Genomic DNA, 20890 nt, shown 5'->3' with positions numbered 1-20890 from the left:
GCAAACTCCTAAATATTGTATCAGATTGAAAAAAGATTCCGATTCCTGATTGAAGCTGTAATACATTACTCAATGTACTTCTTTGAGTGAAAAAAAAAAATTGATATATGAAATTGGGCAATTCATGCAACAGGACATAGAAGTATTTATGTTTCTCCTTTCAGAAATAACTATGTATCTGAAAGATATATCCAGTATTTAAGTTTTGTACTCCTACTTAATAGTACTTTAAATCCATGATTCATATTCAAGTTCAATTTTTAAAATTTTGATTTTGTTCTAAATTTATCTGTATTTTTATATCCTTATATTGTCCACAAATTACTATGTATCTGTCCGGGCACCTAAACCAGAAACTGCATTCTGTGTGAAAAGAGTGAAATGTTTGTTTGATTTCAGTTTTTGGTCTTCAGAAGAAAATAATAATATTTATTTATCTGAAACTTTTCTTCATGAAAAAAGCAAAGGCAACTGTTCTAGCATCATGCAACAGGAGCAAGGTCACTTAGCAGATGCAGGTCTCATAAGTCTGGCATAACTCTGCTGCTTCTGCACTGGTGAAAAGTTAAAGAAGACCAAGTTTCTAAATTAAGAGACTGTACTCAGTCCTTCTACTGCCTTGTGTCTGAACTTTAGGCATATCAGAATCTTCCTGACCTCTGAACGATAAGCACAGGCTAAGGATACAAATGTAAGTCTCATCTGAGCTGGAACAAGTTGCAGTTACCAGAGATGTAATATGGTAAGACAGAAAGGCTAAGCTCCCTTAGAGATCAGAAACAGAGACAAAAGAACTACCATTCTTGTGTTCTGAATAAAACCTGCACCAAGAAAGATAATGCTTTCTAGACATGTTATTACAACATTGACCAATAAAAATGTCAGCATTCGGCAAGTTTTAACCAAGCATGACTGCTATTGCCTTTTTGTTCAGTGTGTAGTTTTAGCCTCCTAATTACAGGAAATGTCTATGATGTAGGTAGGAGCGACATTCAAATGTACAATAATCTTATTTACTGTACTTATATTAATAGGCTTAAATTCCTTTGCAAAACACGTCATACTACAGAGAATTATTTTGAAAGTCCCTCATTTTAAATCTTTGTCTTTTAATCATATGCAAAGTAGTTGCACAGCATTTTGCAGCACGTATGGCAGCGGACCACTCTACTGCAAAAGGTGTCTCAAGCTACACAGCGTAATTGCAGCACTTCAAACTCACTGCTCGGTAAGAGCAAATTAAAACCTTCGCTCTCTAAGACCCAGCACTGCGACGCTCAAATCCGCTCACCAGATCCTTTTTAATGGAGGTTCGGGAGGGGGATCAAAGTGTTTACGAGAGTGGCCCTTGAAAAGTGTAAGCCCCGCCGTAAACGTAAAGAATATTATACTGAAGTAAATAACCAGAATATGGCAATAAATAAAATGACCTGTAAACCATAAAAAAAAGGAAAAAAATAAAATTCCCCACGTAGCCAGGGGAAGGCCACCCGGGCCCTTCGCCGAGCAGGCCGCGCCTGGGGCTGCCCGGGCCCCGGCTCGCAGTTCCGCAGCGGCGGCGCGGGGCGGAGCGGGCCCGCGGGAGCGGCCCCTTCTCCGCCGAGGCTCCGGCAGCGCCCCCAGCGGCCGCTCGGCCGCCTCAGCTCCGCCCCGAGCGCGGCTCCTGCCGCGCCCGCCCACCCCGCAGCGGGCGGAGCGCCATGGATGCCGCTGGCCGCCGCCTGCCGCGGGGCTCGGGCTGCCGCCGCCGCCGCGCCGCCGCTCCGGTCTCGGCGTGGCGCTGAGGAGGGCTCGGCTCCGGCGAGGAGGCTGCGGGAGGCTGAGGTGAGCGGCGGGGGTGGCGCGGGGCCTCTCCGGCCTGCGCTGGGGGACGGCGCCTTTCCCGAGCAGCCAGGCCGGGTCACCCTGCGCGGCCTGCGGCTCGCCGGGAACTCGAGCGTCGCTGCCCGGGCCTGTCGGGCCGAGAGGGAGCGGGCCGGAGCTGCGGGCGGGGGGAGGCGGCGGCTGCCGGAAAGTCTGTGCGAGGGGCCGGGGGCAGAGCGGGGCGGCGCTGCCGGGGAGCCCCTCACGCCGCCGGGTGCCCCGTGCGGGGGCGGCGAGGAGGTGGAGGCGGTGCCTCCCGTGCCCCGGGCGGCGCCGTGTGGGGAAGGGGCCCAAAGCCCCAAGCGCCGCGCGGGCCCGGGGCCCGCCTGGTTTGTGCGAGCAGGCCCGGGCGGCGCGGGGTGAGCTGTGCTGCGGCCTGGCCCCTGCTCCGGGGCGGCTCAGCCCGCGGCTCCGGCCGCTCGCCACGCTCCGGCTTCTGCGCGGTGGCTCCTGTACAGCCCGTCTGGGATGGGAGAACAGCAGGTGCCTGGGTTGAACTTACCCCACTTTCGCTGTCTCTTAATTTTCTTGTTTCTCTCGCTATCACTCATCTCTCCGCTCCCGGAAATAACGATTTAGTGGTGTTAAGGAGAGGTAGAATACTTAAAATGCGATCCCACTTTTTCTGTCTGAAAGTAGCTTTATGTAGGATTCGAGCAGGAAATGCAGTCTCTAAACATCTTGGAGAATCATAGGCAGTGTTTAAAACACAGAAAACCAGTTTACTAATATTAAATTAGTTTTTAGAGTAAGATAATATCAAATATATAACTGGTAAGCAGTGGTTGAGGGGTCTGTAATATTATGGTCCTACATTTTATAAAAAATCCTATCTGTTGTACTTCTGTAACATCTCTGAGTTTTAAGCTATTGTGAAAGAGCTGATTCAGTGTGTGTTTCTTCATATAATACTAATTTCTGATTCCCTTTTGTAGACATGCCCTTGATGAGGTTATTTTTTAACTATTAACTCATTAGCAGCAAGTAAACAAGTAGGCAGACTTTGTCCAGATCAAGCTTCTTCCTCCCACATCACCTCCCCCCTGTTTGTGGGGATACTGTCCAGCATTTCATATTTACCTATGAGTTTGATAAACTAGTTCTTCTTCTCTAAACTGTGTTGTGAAAGAGTTTTATTTTTCTTGTATGTCTAATTTGAAGAGATTGGTTTTTAACCCATTAGGTTTTATATGAAAATAGTCATGTGTTCTGTGTTTTTAGGCAAGGGAGGTGAATTTGACTGTTTGTTAAACACAAAGTTTAGGCAAGGGGACTTTTTTGGTCTTCAGCTTGCCTGTACAACTCTGGCATTGGGCCAGCAAATAATGTTGTTTTCCTTATATGTATGTGAATTATTTGAATTATTCACTGGATTTTTTTGAAAGCTATGAATTAAGTATTTTTTTCAAAAACGTCCCCAAATAACCCAACAAACCCCTAACTCTTGAAAATGGAAGTGATTTTTAAGTTGTTTTTTTATATCATTTGACATGAAATGCCTCTTTTCCTTATGTTTGAATGTTGTTTTAAAAGATTAAGGACTTGAACTTTTAAAAGAATTCTGAAAGTCTGTAATTGCACATCTCAGTTTTTATTTTATGGATTTCTGTTTAAAATGTAAAATTCATTATCTTTCTATATTTGAATATTTTCATGAGGAGGTAATGCATCTCTCATAAAGCTGAACACTTTATAATAAAGTGATATTAAAGGAGAGGGTGGTCAGGACATCACTTTCTTTCTCTTAGCTTTAAGAATGCACAAAAGGGTTGAGCACAATTTTTCTAGCTGTAATTTTGAGCTATCCTCAAAACAGAGCAAACTCCTTACTATTTACCTTCTTATAAAGCTTGAAAAAAACCCCATTTGCTGATAAGATATGTGAAAATTTCCTTAATTTCATCCGAAACATATGCTGTATGTTTTAGAAAGGAGCAAATACAGGAAGTTCAACGACAAGGTTGTGATGGTGATTACTTTTCTTACTTTTTCTTGCCAGGTGAAAACTGCAAAAGCGTGAGGCTGACTGAAGAGAGAAATTAATTGTGCCGAAGTTAGTCTGGCTTCTACAATTAAAGGATATTTTTGGTACTTTTTAATTGAAGTGGAGGCAGCTTTTTTTTTTTAATAAAAAACCATGGCAGATGTGGATCCAGACACGTTGCTGGAATGGCTGCAGATGGGGCAGGGGGATGAAAGGGATATGCAGCTAATAGCCCTGGAACAGCTCTGCATGCTGCTTCTGATGTCAGACAACGTGGATCGCTGTTTTGAAACGTAAGTACATCTGGCTTTCCTTTTTGCAATGTTATTTTCCCCTTTCTGCAGCTGAATGTAATATTTAACATTCCTAGAAACTTTCAGCCTCAAAAATGTTTTTACAAAGTGAACTTCTGTTTAGATCACTGAAATCAAGTGTTTCTGTTAATGTCACGTGAAGTACTGTTGTCTGATTAAAAATGTAGTGTTTTTTGGGTGATACAGTGCCTGTTCTGACACAGGAGCTGGTTGCAACTCTGAATACATTTCTTTCAGTTAAATGATGTGGATTTGTGTGTGTGTATGTGTGGGGTGTTGGTTTTTCTTTTGTTTCTTTGTTTCTTTTTTTCTTTTGGGGGTGGTTATATTTTTGGTTTTTTGTGTGTGTTTTGCTTTGGTTTTGGTTTGTTTTGGTAGAGAAAAACTTTTTTTGCCCTAGGATTATGATCACCTAGATATATTTAAGCATCCATACTGTCACAGTGCTTTTAGCAAGGGATATAGTAGCTTTTTTTTTGAGTTCTGCAAGTCCAAGCAAAAATCACAAACAATAACCACTGTTCCCACAAATATTTTGCCCCCTCTTTGGGGCATGTTGCTGTTCATGCCACCCTCCTTCTCAGCTGCATTTGTACACTTTATATAGCACAGTCCCTGCACTCAATCCTTTTTATATTTCTCACAGCACAAAATGCTGATATAATCACTTCTGTTACTTGAGTGTTGCTGTGCTTGTGTTACACTACTTCCTGTGAGAGTCCACCACTAGTCTGGAAAAGGTGGCAAAAGTGTAAGCAATCACAACTTTTACTTTTTTACTTGGTTTCTTCAGTTTTGATTTTCATGCTCTTGCCTCTCTTCCTTCCCATGGTTTTGTTCATTGCTCTCACTTTCTTTTCATAATAAAATATGGCTAGTGTTTTTGAGATGCATCCTGCTTTTTAGGAGTATGGGTTTAGAAGCACTTGAGAAGGTAGCTGTCTGTTACACTTTAGCTTTGTAGCTCTGGTGGAAACAGTTTTCAGACTTACCTCTTAGAAGTTCTTCTCATGACTGTATTTATTACAGGAAATGTAAAATTCATACACCTCTAAAATTTGGATTTGTAGTAGTTGCAGAGCATTGAGCACAATTTTGTACAGTGCTTTAGAAATTGAAGCTGCCTGTTCTTTGCCTTGGTGAGCTTACGGGTAAAATTTTGACTTGGAGAGCCTTACTGTCGTGAGATCCATTCAACTTCCCTGTCTGTCCTCATACTGCTGATGGGGGGGAGCCTCAGAATTCACCATTGTAGAAAAAAACTTGGTAGTTAAGAATGAGTTTTTCTGATTAATCTGGGTGAACTGCCTGCTTCAGGATATTCTCTTCTATACTGGTGTAGAACTAGGCATAAGCATTTTTAAGGTTGTCTTCTGGGTATTTGAGAGTCAGGAATGAAATGTCAACTTTAAAAAATACAAACCAGTTGTGGGTTTTATGCATCTTATTTAGAACAGGCTTTTATTTCAATATAAATGAATTAAATAGTCCAAGTGCTTCTTTTTTTCTTAAAGTGTATATAATGAATGCTCTGTGATTGCAGTGTTGTGATTTTAAAATTATTTATGTCTGAAAGAAGAAATATTTAAAATGCCATTTGGCATTTTAATTTTTCTTTTGAGTGTTGATATAGTGTAATTTTACTGGTCTTCTAAGTTCTCTGTTTCTTTTGCTCTTCTAAGTTTTCCTTAAAAAGAAGAGAATGAAATGTAAGTAGGGGAAGAAGTTACCAAAGGTCTCTGCCTGTTAAAGTGATTTTGCATTAATGTTGAAACTGCTACTTTTTATTGGCTCTGTGAATATACTGAAGTATGTGATCTGGTACCATGGCATCTGGTGAGCTGACATGGTGCATCATTACCTTCTTCCCATTTATCACCCACCCTTTTTATTCCTCCCAACCACACTCTTCTTCCTGCCACTGTCTGGGCTTACTGGACTCCGAATTCTCTGCATGTACAAGCTGAAGGAGGTTGTTAGTTTTCTTTCTGTTTCTTTGAACCTGCTGAAGGAGGCTGTTAGTTTTCTGCTGTTACCGTGAGTTACAGCATATAGGGAGGTGTCTGGTGAGCACTGGAGATGGAACTGCATAACTGGAGATATGGGAGAAGCAGAGAAGGGTATACAATCTTCAGTGGAAAACTTCTCAGTGATTGTCTCGTGTGCTTATGTGTGCCTGCATTTCAAGGTGACTTTATTTTGGAACTCTGTAAGGAGCAGATATCTTGAAAAGTATTTTTAAAATCTTTCCAAATGACGATTAAAGTATTGTCTTGTGCTGAGAGGGTATAAATAAAATAATAATGGATAATATTTTATAGTTCCTTTTCAGCTTGCTTTTTAAAGGAATTGCTGCTTGCTGAAATAGGAGATTTACTGTGTGACAGAAGGGCAGCTAAACTCTTTTTTCAGGAAGTAATCTTGAAAATATTTTCAGCATGCCTGATCTAGAATATGGATGTATTTTTCTGTTGGTAAGAAAACCAGTCTCTAGACTTCACAAATTTTTTTCTTCTACTAAGTAAGAATAGCATTTCCAAGTTTTTGGATGCTGTGCATATGTTATTTGAAGATCCTGGAATTGTTCATTTGTATTAGTTGTATGTTGACAAAACATTAAAGAAATTTTTTCGTCTCAACAACTTTGAGATGGACTTTTAACACAGTCAGTTTCTTGGAGAGTGAAATGGGATGTTTTTCACATCTTATTTAGAGTAACTTTAAATATTAAGTATTACTCCACTTTTACATAAGATGTTACTTACTTTTGTGGTGTAAGCTAAGAAAAAGTCCATCATTTTAGTGAAGTACATCTGGTGATTGAAAGCTGGGTATGGTGAGGACTGGCAAAACTGAAACAAGACCACATTAGAAGTATTGACATGAATGCTATGCATCTCTAAAACCACCACACAGTTTCTATACTGCTTTCTTAAGGAGTTAAGTGTAATACACAATCTCACTAAACCAAGAAAGCACAAAGTTGAACAGAAAAAAAAGGTATTGAAATGTTGGATTCAGAATCTTGCACTTCATTTTTGCAAGAGTTACTTGGAGACGTGTTCTGAAGGAAATGATATAGCTAATAACAAAAGTAATAATTTGCTTTTGTACAAGAGTAATGGATAGTGAAACTAGTGTTTCAGGTCAGCTCCAAACTGGAAGCAGGCACACGTGCATGGTGTATTTCATAATGTTCTTGCAGAGTTCTAGCAGCATCACAGCAGATTTCAGGGTATGCAGCTGATTAACAGGTAGTGCTGCCAAATAATTGATGTTTCTTTACTTCTTCCCAGATTTGCATATTACATCCAATTAAATGATTTTGGAAGTTACTCATATGTTAACATTACAAAAATCAGTGGCATATTCATCTTCTGGTGATAATGAGTCACAGACTCTGCTAGTCAGTTGTCATGAAGAATGGCTAACATTTTACCAGCAACAAAAGCCACTAACTTGAACTACAGAAACTTAATGAATGAGGAGAAATGGTTTTTTAAGTAGTTTAGTTGGAGTAAAACAGCAAAACTGTTGTGATTATAAGTGTTAGTCCCAAACTAGAGTTAAACTATGCGTTATTAAATCCACTTGAACAGGAGTTTAAGGAATGCATTTAATATGAACTTAATTGAAATTTTGGGTTTTTTTTTGTCTTTTAAATTACCTGTAACAGTTTAAGTGTATGTAGAGGCTCTTAGTTGCAATCTCACATTATAAATGTAGCTTTTTTCTGAATAGGTGTTTCAATTTATTCTTTTTTCACCTTGTGCGATTGTTTCACTTTTTTGGTGAAATGAAATTAGAGCTCTTCTGGATGGGCTTTCTGTTGCTGTCAGAGTAAAAGTACCTAGCAATTAATTACAATGAAAATCTGTAGATTAAGGCACTGCTATAACAAAGTAAGATCTGCTTAAAACCTTTTTACAGCAGATGAAATAGGCCTTATTAATGCTCAGAATGAGAAAACATCTTCCTGTTTGGCTGTTCTGTAAGTTACCTCTGTATATTTGGCATTAACAGATTTGGTAAGCAATAAATTATCAGGAGTTATCAGCTCATTTGACAAATGCAAACAAATTGTACAAAGGGTCATATGTTAGGGTTCTAATGTGTAAAATAGAAATCCTTTCAGTTTATTTCTTAGATCAAATATGTTTAATTCACATGGAGCCTTTTTCTTTTCAGAGTATCTATTCACTAGGGAAGAAGTTATATCTTTATATTGTGTTTGCTAGCAAGTATAAGAAGAAATTCTAGTGGACCAAAGACTGTTCATGTGAGCTAGTGAGACTGTTAGAGTAATGTGAAACAGTTCAGCTTTACTTCTACCTGCTTAAAACTACATTCTCCTGTCTTTATCAGGATTGCAAAACTCCAGTAAATCAAAATTAGATATATGGACAAAAACAAAGTCCTTTAGAGATAGGGATAGAAATCAAAAATGCTGGTTTTCAGGAATATGTTTACAATCTGGGCTGCCTTTACAAAGCATCTTTGTAACTCAGACAGTAAAGTGCCCTTTAATAGGTCTGATAATTATGGAAAAACTAACAGGCTGAGGGAGCAGTTCTGTTGGTATCAAGGTGGCTTCATGCTTTGTGTCTTATAGATTTGCTTGTTTTGTTATTCTAAGGAAAAAATAATGTCAGATCATTGTTACACTTTTGTGCTGGAGTGCAGCAGTGAGTAAATTAGAGTAAGTATTGCTGTCAACAATAGACTAAGTTTTCATTATTTTTAACCATGCAAAGTATATGTTCTTTGGCTTTTGTTTCTGGTTTGCACTAATGCAGACATCTCCCAAATGAAATTTTGTAACCTTTACAGTGGCAAGTCTCATGTGATTCCTACTAAGCTTTTTTTCTTTTAATGAAGGCAGAGGGTATGGCAGCAGTGAAATACCAGTAATTTACTGTGTGGCCTCCAATACAGTGGGATCTTCATCATCCTATAGAGTGGTTTTCTGAGATGGAAGTAGGGTTGTGCTTTGTATTTTTCCAGTCTTGTTACAACGTAATGTTTAGAATCATTGCTGATTTTAGGGCTGTTTTTTTTTGTTGTTGTTTTTGGTTTTCTCTTTTTTTCAGTTACAAGAATTTTAAAAACTAATGTCTTTCTGGTTGCTCTTTGTAAAATGGGAATTCTGGCCTCATTGTCACTGGTATTGTGGAGATTAACCTTGTCTAGTTATTTTGAGAATCTTAATGGTTGCAAAGGTCAGAAGGGAAGATTAAGTCTAAGTTGACACCTTCTTTTCTCTCATGGCCCTTTTATATGGTTATTACTGGATTGAGCATCTTGTTTGATACAAGCATAATGTGTAGCTAATGCTTTTGAGAGGGCATCCTACTTAATTTTACCCTCTCTTTTACTATTAAATCTGCAGCCTAGGTTGTCTTTGTTGTTGAAATTTACTTGCTCTTTTCCATAAGAATTGGCCAGTCTGATGAATTCTGTAGACAGCAGTCAGTCCACCTTGTCCTATGCAGATAAAAAGCCTGCTCTTACTGTAAATGTACCTGCACACAAAGGTTTCATCAGCTCTTGATCTTCCTCCCCTTCTCTAGTTGTTCAGTTTACAAGTTCTTCAGAAATACTTTCCAGTGTTGCCTTCATCCATGCTGTTTATAGTAGTGCCTCTGACTTGCTGTTAACAGTTGAACATGCCAAGTTGTGTTAGATGTTTCCAAAACTTTGTACAGGATGTGTGGTTTTAGTTATCTGTCTTCAGAGTTGCTTTCAAGGATATGAGTGCTTGCTGCTTAGGTATGGCTTGATGTATTACCTAGACTAAAATCTGTAACTTGGCATTTGTGTGTGTCAAAACACATTTTGTTTAAATGTATTCCAGACAAATCATCACATTGTCACTATTTACCTGTCTAGCATTTAAATTTCTTTTTCTAGTGATATCTTCAAGTATTCTTTGTTTTGTTCAGAATTTTGTGTGTGAAATTAAGGTGAAGTGATTCCTGCGAGTACTGTGCAAAAGTTGGGTGCAGGATGTTAAGGCATCAGGTTAATGACTTTTGAAAGTGTCAGCTCCTAACAGATTGGATGAGACCAATAAAAGATGTTACAGGAATTTCAAATTGCAGGGTTCCTTTCTTGCATGACTAGTGGTCAAGTGATTTTTAATATTGGCCTCTTAAGAAGAGGTATAGATAGTACAGATGTTAAGTAGATGGCTAATAGGGAAGTGGAAGTTTTCTTGTGTAAGTCAGTTCTTTTTTTGAGCACCTGGGAATCCAAAAGTAGCTAGTGGTTATATGTGCATATTTAGGCATGCACACAAAATCATACTTTTTGTTTAAATTGCTTATTTCCTTTTGAAATGTTGACAGATGTAATATGTACGCAAAGCATTATCTGTTTGCACAATTGAGGTTGCTACTAGTGGAAGTCATAGGCAGAAAGACCTGTAGTTTCACATTCTTTAATTTATTCAGCTATTGTGGACTAAGAGTCTGTAAAATATTTACAAAATGCTGGAGATTGGAGAACAAACATGTGGAATTATTACCCTGAGGTATGGCATAGCTTTTATGAGATGCTGAAAAATGATAAAGGCAGCCTAACATGTCCTTTATAAATTCAGGAATAAAGCAAATGGTAATTTATTTAGAAATACAGAAATTACCTATCCTGTGGAAACTGTTTCCTCATATGGATTTTTCTTATGTTTCATTTTACACAACTGATATTTATTGAATGTGTAGTTGAATACTAAATGTCCAATACTGTCTTCCTTCCTAGTAATGAACTCTCAGAAGAGGGTTCAGCTCTGTCATTTATTTAGCTAAAAGAAAGTTTGAAAGTTTTTTTTAAATGTCAAATTCTAATTCTAAATTATTTTTTCTTATTTTTAATAAAGTGGAGTTTGTACTGGAATGAATACAGATGGAATTGTTAATTCCTCAGTTTAATTTTATTGGCCTGGCTGTGGTTGCAATTAAGAGTAGGGATTCAGAGTTGTGCAAGTTTTAATGTTTTGTAATTCTGGAAAAAATCCCTAAATTGTCAGTTAATTTTTTGCCTTTTCTGTGCACATTTAAAATACAGTATGGTGTGTCTGAAGTCTTATACATAGTGGTGTTTTCTGGACTTAATTTGTATTGTAACAGTGTTATATGAAAACAGTGCAAAATATGTTTTGGTAATGGATCCAGAAGAATACATACAGACAGCGCAGGTGTGTGGGTTTTCTTGTGGATGGTTTGGATTACTCTGCTGTTGGTTTTGGTTCATATGTGAAAACAAAACAGTCTTCCAGTAAAAGAACAATGAAGGGAAAGGCTGAGATCTCTTCCCATAGAAAGAATTGCAGAAAGGAAAAACAAATTAATCAAAAATGAATTGAAATGACTTTTGCTTTAAGAAAAATCAGTTGTGCAGGATGTTCTTAAAAGTTTCAGAGTTGTGTGACGTGTTGTTGTAAAAGCTTATCTGATATATTTTTCTTCAAAAACTGTTACTAATGGGAGTTAACTTGAGTATTTTAGTTTTTATTTAAAATTATTATATGCTAAGTAGTGTAGACACATATAATTCCCTGTTTTCCCACTTTTAACTGGTTTCAGCAGATGGTATGCATTAAAGATCCAGCAATTGCTGGCAGGCAGCTGAGCTTGGTTTTCTGCCACAAGTCACATGTCTTGGACCAGGCAGCTTCGCTGAAGGCTTCGTCACATGCCAGGGGCTCCACATCGACTGAATCCAGCGGTTACTTTGGAATTGAGTAACACACCCTAATGCTAGCAGCAGTTGTTAACTGTTTTGGGGATGAACTGAACTGGTCTTTTTCTTCCTTAAGTTCCTTAAGTGCTTTTTTTTTAAGCATGGCAGTAGTGTAGTCTTCACTATTACTCTTTCTGTTTTAGCTAAGGATTTTAAGTGCATTAAAATATGAAATGTAATTACAGAAATGAGTTTACAGTGCCTATTTTTACTTCCTTGGTATCTTTTTACATTGGCAAGCTGTAAAATCAGCTGAGTCACTTCATTAGAGTTTAAGGGATTAGCACTGGCAGGAGCTTACTGCTGTAGCTATTTAAGAATTTTGTATCCGTATGGATATTTCTGTTCCTGAAGAGGTGGGTGTGTGTGTAAATGTTCAGAAGTGTGTCAGCATATGGAGTTATGCTGATTATAGTGCTGTAAATTCTGTAGTAATTTAATTATACTGACAAATTTTCTTAGTCTTTCTTGACATCAAGATGATTATGGTATTTGGAAAATATTTTTAGGTCATGTATATTTTTTGCAGAGAAAGAGTGCATATTAAAGAATTTGTGCTTTATGGTTTTTACAACCTAATAACTCATTTTAACATTGAAAGTATGACTATATTTATTTAAATATAAATTATACTGAATCAGTACTTTTTAATGTGGTTTACTTCTTACGTCAGTACAGAATGCTCTAGTACCCTAATCTTAATTGATCATAATATAGATGGGAAATATTGACTAGGAATATTACCTATTTTGGACAAACCCATCTTTCAGCAAGATCTTTGAAGCATGGTGGGTGGAAAACTTGGAAGATAGTAACTAACAGCAGCTCTTCTCCTGGAAGTACAGGAATAAAGTTGAGTGGACACTGAGAGCTGCAAGACTTAAAGTAATCAGCAAGAGCTCTAGTGTGGATTGTAGAGTAACCTTATTAACTTGAAGTTGGTCTTTCACTAAGGAGTAACACAGAGTGACCTCATTAATTCACTAAGTAGTCCCTAATCACTCTTCTAAAATACACATTTGAAGCACTTTAGGAAGTGCCTAATGTGGTATTAATACAGCCCCCTAGAAATAACAATCTAAAAATATTTTCCTTTCATTTTCATGTTTATTAAAAGAAGGGCCTAAATAGAAACCTGAACTTCAGAGGTATCTTTTTGCCATTATTTTCTGATTTGAAAGAATAAACACAATTAAAGAATAGCTTTTTCTGTAGTAAAGAAAACTCATCATCTTTTTGCTAGTTTCACTTCAAATAGTTAATTGTGAACAGTGATTCTTCACCTACAGCTTAGGAACTTTTCTGTCATAGTTTCTTTTTTTTCTGAGATACTACTTTTAGTTAATATATGGTCTGGATAAAAGCAGCATGTGAACCAGTTTTGATACTGGAATGTTTTAGAAATTATGCACTTAGCCTTTTTTTTTCCTTGGTGGGTGTTGATCCTTGCAGTAATGGCAGGTTTATTGGTGTATTTTTCTCTTGGAAATCAAAAGCATCATTTGTCAGTAGATGGAAGTGTACTAAAAGCTGACCATTGGTTGCTATCCTGTCACATCAGTTCATTCAGCGCTGTAGCTTTGATCTCAGTTTCCCTTATGTCCCAGGAAGTTTTGACAGCCTTGTTTTTCTCATGTAGACTGTTTTCTAAAGGTGAGTCCAATGTTCAGCCTGTGTCTGTGTGATGGACACTCCTGGAATGTTTTGTTTTACTACCTGTCAAAATACAGTTTAGTTCTGAGCATAGCCTTAGTTGGAACTGAAATAAGGTCAATATTACTATAGGGTCCTAATATTCCTCAGCCAATATTTGAAGCAGTTTTAGGTCCTTTTGATTTGTTTTGGACTACCTAAGAAAGCCAGTAAGGATTTACCTTGGAATTATGGTATAATAGCAATGCATACATAACATGATTTTTCTGATTCACTCTTTGGCTTCTGTTGATGTTGACTGTATTTACTTACTTGGTGCTTCATTAAAAAGAGGAGCTGGTCCTGAGAAGGTGCTGTGCTTGGCCTGTTTGCTAGTATTGGTTCCAGGTAAGCAGGGGATTTCTCTTCCCTCTGCTACCTTTACTTATGCTTTAGTGCCTTTGCTTGGGATTGGATTGAGGACTTAAGGGCTACTCTGAAAACCCATTTTCACAGTTTTGAGGCATGAAGACCATCCACTGAATAAAAGCAACACTTTCCCTCTCTTTTTATTGGTCAAATGCCTGCACAGAGAAAAACCCAGCAGAGCTGCCTCAACAATAGGGATAGGCATACTTTGGGCATTTGCTATATGGCTCCGATGATGTTGTACCTCATCTGTCATTGTGGGCCTGGTGTTGCCACCTAGCCCTGTTAGTTCTTTCTCTCGCACTACTCACACAGGCATATTCTTCTCCCTGAGACAATGCAGGGCTGATGCTTATGGTTTCAACCACAGGAGACCCATGTCATCACTTAAAGCAGATTTGGGGATTAAAGGGGAATCACTGTAAAGCTGCCCTGTGTGCTTTTGTTTGTATGCAATTATTGATAGAGAAGTTAGCTACAGCATCAAGATTGAAGTCCCTCAAAATGACAGCTAGGCAATTTTATACTGTAATTGTTTAGCCACCTGTTTGAGAAGATCATGGCGGGAGCACCAGGGATGTGTTCATATATCCTTCTTGCCTGCTATTACAGGCTGAACCCTTGATCGAGACTGCGTGTGAATGACAGAACTGGTCCTTCTAGTCTCTTGTTTTCAGGAACTTTACACACTGGTAAGGCCTGAGGGAACTTCAACAGGCCAAAAGAATCTGAACTTATCTGTATGGTCTGTGTGTGCTTATGAGTGTAATCTGTAGATCTCCAGAGGAGACTCCTTAATCTTTCTGTTTGTAATTGCCAAGTCACTCTCCAGGAAAAGTCATTGCAGTCCCAAGTTACTAGAAAAAGAAAATTTTGCAAAGGAAATATTGTACCCATCTGTAAAGGTGGAAAGGAGGACCCTGGAAACTACTGCCCAGTCAGCCTCACCTCTGTGCCTGGGAAGGTCATGGAACAGATCCTCCTTAGCTGTGCTAAGGCACACGGAGGATAGGGAGGTGGTTTGGCACAGCCAACATGGCTTCGTCCAGGGCAAGCCCTGCCTGACCAACCCTGTGGCCTTCTGTGATGGGGTGACTGTCAGTGAACAGGAGAAGAGCAACAGATGTCATTTATCAGGACTTCTGCAAAGCCTCTGACAGGCTTCCTCCTAACATCGTTCTCACTAAATTGGAGAGAGAATGGTTTACTGTGTGGATAGATAGATACTGTTAGATAGATTAGAAATTGGTTGAATGGTCACATCCAGAGGGTAGAGGTCAATAGCTCAGAGTCCTGATGGACATCAGTGACAAGTCGTGTCCCTCAGTGATCTGTTTTGGGACCAGTGTTATTTAATATCTCTGTTAATGCCATGGACAAAGAGATTGAGTCAGCACCCTCAGCAAGTTTGCAGATGACACCAAGCTGACTGGTGTGGATGACAGATCTGAGGGGTTGGATACCCTTCAGGGGAATGAACAAGGTTGAGACGTGTGCACTTGGGATTCTCAGGAGTTTTAACAAGACCAGGTGCTGGTGCTGCTCCTGGGTTGGGGCAAGCCCCAGTCTCAGCACAGGCTGGGGATGAACAGCCCCAGAGCAGCCCTGCCCAGAAGGACTTGGGGGTGCTGCTGGCTGAGAGGCTGCACATGAGCCAGCCCTGGGCACTGCCAGCCCAGAGAGCCAAACGTGTCCTGGGCTGCATCCAGAGCAGCGTGGGCAGCAGGGCCAGGGAGGGGATTCTGCCCCTCTGCTCTGCTCTGCTGAGACCCCACCTGCAGGGCTGCATCAGCTCTGGCTGCCAGCACAGGAAGGACATGGAGTGAGTCCGAAGGAGGGCTATGATTGGAGGGATGGAGCATCTCTCCTATGAGGAGAGGCTGAGAAAATTGAGATTTTTCAGTGTGAACAGTCTCAGGAGAAGAGAAGGCTCTGGGCTGACCTAATTATGGCCTTCCAGTGGCTGAATTGAGCCTACAAGAAAGCTGGAGAAGGACTTCTTACAAGAGCATGTGGTGACAGGACAAGGTTACTCTAGTGGGTTGACCCTGGCTGGATGCCAGGCACTGAGCAAAGCCACTCTGTTGTTCCCCTCTGCAGCTGGACAGGAGATAGAGAATATGATGAAGGGTTCATGGTTGAGATAAGGTGTGGGAGAGAGATCACTCATTAAATACTGTCATAGGAAAACCAAAGTTGAATTGGGGATATTAACTGAATTTATTGCTAACAAAATCAAAGTAGAATAATGAGATGTAAAGTAGATTGTAAAAACACCTTCTCCCCTACCCTTTATTCCTTCCCAATCTCTACTTCCTTCCCCACCAATAGTGAAGGGAGATGGGGCATGGGGGTTACAGTCAGTTCATCACTCATTGTTCCTGCTGCTGCTCAGGAAGAGGAGTCCTTCCCCTGCTCCAGTGTGGGGTTCCTCTCATAGGTAACGTTCCTCTAGGAACTTCTCCAACGTGCAGTCCATCCCATGGGCAACAGTTCCCCCCAGACTGCCATGTGGGTCACTCTTCCTTGGGGTGCAGTCCTTCAGGCTCAGCTTGCTTCAGTGTGAGTCCCCTGGGTTGACAACCTTCTCTTGGGCATCCATCTGCTCCAGTTTGGGTCTCCTCCGTGGGCTGCAGGTGGATCTCTGCATCCCCATGGTTCTTCATGGGCTGCAGGGGAATCTCAGCTCCAGCACTTCCTGCCCTTCTCCACCTCGGTGTCTGCAGAGCTGTTCCTCTCACATATTCTCACCCTGCTCTTCTCTGGCCACAATTACATCTGTACAATGACTTTTTTTTTCTTAAATATATTATCAAAGAGGTGTTGCCACCACTCCTGATTGACTCGGGCTTGGTGAGCAGCAGGTCCATCCTGGAGCCACCTGGCACTGGCTCTGCAGGACATGGGGGAAGCTTCTGGCAGCTTCTCACAGAAGTCACCCTTGTAGCTCCCTCTGCTACCAAAACCTGATCACACAAACCCAATATAGTTTCCCAGAGAAGCTGTGGATGCCACATGCTTGGAAGTGTTCAAGGCAAGTTTGGGTGGAGCTCTGAGCAACCTGGTCTAGTGAGAGGTGCCCCTGCCCATGAGGTCCCTTTCAACTCAGGCCATTCTATGATTCTGTGATGAAGCCTGGTTTTCTTATGGAGAGGTTGGAAATCATTCCTCTAAGTCAGAAAACAAAGAATCAAAACAAAGAAAACAAACAGTCTCCACTGACAGCAAGTGGAGATTGTTCTGTACCCGCTGATTGAAAAAGTGGTCTCTGATTAGTGTAGCTAGAGGTTCTGGCAGAAAGGTCATTTTAAAACACCCTTAATCCTTAAATTTGTGCTAGAGAGCTGTGCTTTTATAAGGACAGCATTGCTGATACAGTGCACTGGCATCTGTATGCTGACAAAGAATTCAGTATAAGTGATATGCTCTTAGTAACTTTGTATTTTACTGTGTCTGCTGGGTAATTGGCTCTGGTAGATTGGTGATGGAATTTTAATTTTTTAATTTTATTTAAAAAAATACAGCTGAGTTTCTTTTGTGTTGTGCTTTGTAAGCTGTTAAATCATAGAAAAAAAATGTAGGTTTTAGATTTGCTAAGTATGGCTTTTAACTTTCTGCAGCTGTGTGGCCATCTAAGAAAAATGCTCTTACTAGTATTAAAATAAACAGTGGAGCTCACTCCCTTCCAATTGGTAATATATGTGTGGGTTTGGTTTGTTTGGGGCTTTTTAAGATTTGTATTTATTGGATTATTTTCTTGCAATATAGTTTGAAGAACCTTGTTCATAGCAATGTTTTAGTGATCTGTCTGGTGTTGCATAAAATTCAGTATAAAAGATCCAGCACCAAAACCCTTGAATACATTGTCCACTTGTAATTTTATGTACTGAAATGCTTCTTGTGTCATCATATGGTGGTCATCTAATAAGGAGTACAAATTTCAGGCCTTTTATTCCCCCCAGTGGATAATGTCTAAAATGCAAAGTTACTGTTTAAACCCTCCTTAAAGATGTAGAGTTAAATGACAGATTTCTTAAGAACAACAGACAGTATAGGCTGGATAGGCCAATATAAGTTTTACATTTGTGTTTGAGCTTTATTAAAGCTTCACTTATTGATTTGTCATTAAGTATTGTTGGGTAATGTATTTAATTGTCAGACAGCGTTATTAGTTACTTTACACAGCATGGTAAGATCTTGAAGGAAACTATTAGCATTTTGCTGTCCCAGGATTTGGTGTCTTTGTGTGAGTCACTGCATACCAGATGGGATACTGAATGACCTCTGAGTCTTCAGAATGATTCATCAACAAGTACTTCACCTGTCTTCCAGACTAAAAAATATGTTGTTATTCTTTCTTTTTTGGATTTAGAAAAGTTTTAGGCCATCTTTTTCAAAACCAAAGCCCTACTTGAAGGAAAAGTTGTGATATTTGCTTCCTGTAGATTTAGTCTGTTCTCCTACATCTAGGGTTGAGGTATCCAGCTATTTTGACTACTGTTACAGCATCTATCCCCTTCACTTAATTCCCCATCACCTTGGAAGTGTTTTACCACTGTGGTGAGCCATCATAATGCTGAGTTTTGCTAAATATGCTGCTGGAAGATAAATTGATGTAAAATATAGCTCAGTGTCTTAGAACTTCTGGTCCAAATCAGTCTTAGCCACAGCTGTTCTAATAATGAAAAGTATTATTTCAGTTTATAGTCTGTAATGTTAAGAGGAATAGAAGGAGGACCATTACAGCTTGCTTTTTTTGTATTGAAGTTTTGGGGATATTCTTCACCATTCTTACATATGGAAATGAGGCTAACAATAAAGAGGAGAGCCAGAGGCTACTGAGACATGGATATGGAGAGAAAATGCAGTGGACGCAAAGCTACATTAATTAAATATGTTCTCAGTGTGATTAAGGGGAAAAAATGAGGCAGGGGAGGGGACTGAAATAGGATAAAAAGACAAGGGAAATAACATAGGGAAGAAGGACCACTCAAAATCAAATTATGTATTAAACCCAAAATCTTTGTATATAAAATTTCATGATTAAGTAGCTATTAGTCATCATGAATCTTGAAGCACTTTTAAAGAAACATGCATTCTGTTTGGTGATGTGAGGTTAATTCCTAGAAAAAAATCCCAACAGGATAAATTTTTCTCCTGTATGACTGTAAAATTTCAAGAGTATCTTTTTCCTCTGGATTCTTTAAGCAAGATCTTTTCAGATTACCTTGAATTTTCATGTGTGTATGAGATGTAGGGTTCTAAATGAATGTTCTGAACCAACTCTAAACTAGTTGAGCAAATTATGTGTGCATGGAAAGCGTTAATGTGGGAGCGTATTAAATTGCTTAATGTAGAGAAGTGTGCACAACATAGTAATAATAGAGAAGTGTGCACAACATAGTAATAATGTGTTGTGGTTTTTTTCCTGCAGATGCCCTCCTCGAACTTTTTTGCCAGCACTGTGCAAAATTTTTCTTGATGAAAGTGCTCCAGACAATGTACTGGAAGTAACAGCTCGTGCCATAACTTATTACCTGGATGTATCGGCTGAATGTACCCGTAGGATTGTGGGAGTGGATGGAGCTATCAAAGCACTTTGTAATCGTTTAGTGGTTGTTGAACTTAACAACAGAACGAGCAGAGATTTGGCTGAGCAATGTGTGAAGGTAAGTATACTTAAGAACCTCTTGTTTTTAAGAAGGAGTTGGATAATTTGCTATTTCCAAAGAGTATCCTCATATTCCAATCCTTTCTTTTATTAAAATGTGATTTAAAATATAGATTATGACAAAAGTGTACATGCTGACACTGCTGCTTATCCTTACTGTCAGTCTGGTGCTCTTCACAGCTCAATTTTTTTTAAAGAAATGTTTAGAAAAGGAAACAAAAAATATTAGAAGAATTTCTTGTTTGTCTTCTGTGACTAGAATGCTAATGGAATGCCAAGGGCTATTTTTATGCTACCAAAGAAATGAAGAATTGCTCAGATACTGATGGGTTATCTGGTGTAAAGTAATTTTCTACTACCTCTTCAATAGCACTAGATACAGCTCCCCTGCACCCTTGTGAAGTTTTTAGAGAAATTTAGAAGACCTTACAGTCTCTCATTTAAAGCATAACTCATGGCCATGTGGTAGCATATAGTTGGAGTTCTTGATTACCATGGCATCAGAATTTATGCAAGTATTTTCTATTTACTGTATCCAGTCAACTCAGAAATGCATCACTGGAGTAATGGTGCTCTTACAAGTTTCAAAACTTTCAGTTGTGTGTTTCTCCCAGGATGAGAATTTATTATCTACTTTCATGAACACTTGTTATGACCACGCCTTTGGGGAATGTTCTTGTATTGGCTCCCATATTTTTGAAGAAAGCTGTAACTGCTAACTACTAGAGTACTTGAGGCTTTGGCCTCTTTTGGATGTTGAGGAAGAGGGTTGTGGTTTTTTTCCTTATTGTTTAATCTTCTTAACCAGTTCTGTAGATGGATATGAGTATCTGACTATGGATATAAATAACTGACTTTTTGTGTGTAGTTTATTAAAATTAAATTTCTTTTTGGCATAGGTGTTAGAATTAATCTGTACACGTGAGTCAGGAGCTGTGTTTGAAGCTGGAGGGTTGAACTGTGTTCTGACATTCATTCGTGACAGTGGACACCTTGTTCATAAAGATACTTTGCATTCAGCTATGGCTGTAGTATCCAGACTCTGTGGCAAAATGGAGCCTCAGGATTCTTCATTAGAGATCTGTGTGGAATCACTGTCTAGTCTATTGAAACATGAAGACCATCAGGTAATGTAATAGTTTGCTCAATGTGCTGTGAATTTAACTTTCAGTATGTTTAATAAAGGAATGACTAGGTAACTTTATACAGCCTCCCTAATGGTATGTTTACATAGGAGTTGTTATATTTGGGTATTAT

The 20890-nt window shown here is 39.3% G+C and overlaps 1 protein-coding gene across 10 annotated transcripts in view; it reads left to right on the top strand.

The window, feature by feature from the left end:
* Positions 1 to 1715: 1715 nt before the first annotated feature.
* HECTD1 (HECT domain E3 ubiquitin protein ligase 1) overlaps positions 1716 to 20890 on the top strand; it is a 59659-nt gene continuing 40484 nt past the window's right edge. For all 10 annotated transcript variants that reach the window (XM_036383217.2, XM_036383212.2, XM_036383209.1 and 7 more), the window contains exons 1-4: positions 1716 to 1824; positions 3863 to 4140; positions 19397 to 19631; positions 20533 to 20760. In XM_036383217.2, coding sequence (XP_036239110.1) covers positions 4001 to 4140; positions 19397 to 19631; positions 20533 to 20760 — 603 coding nt within the window. In that variant the 5' untranslated portion in view covers positions 1716 to 1824; positions 3863 to 4000. The remainder of the gene's footprint in view (positions 1825 to 3862; positions 4141 to 19396; positions 19632 to 20532; positions 20761 to 20890) is intronic.

The sequence above is a fragment of the Molothrus ater genome, chromosome 6, assembly GCF_012460135.2.
Source record: "Molothrus ater isolate BHLD 08-10-18 breed brown headed cowbird chromosome 6, BPBGC_Mater_1.1, whole genome shotgun sequence".
Lineage (NCBI taxonomy): Eukaryota > Metazoa > Chordata > Aves > Passeriformes > Icteridae > Molothrus > Molothrus ater.
This window is presented reverse-complemented; position numbering and strand designations above follow the sequence as displayed.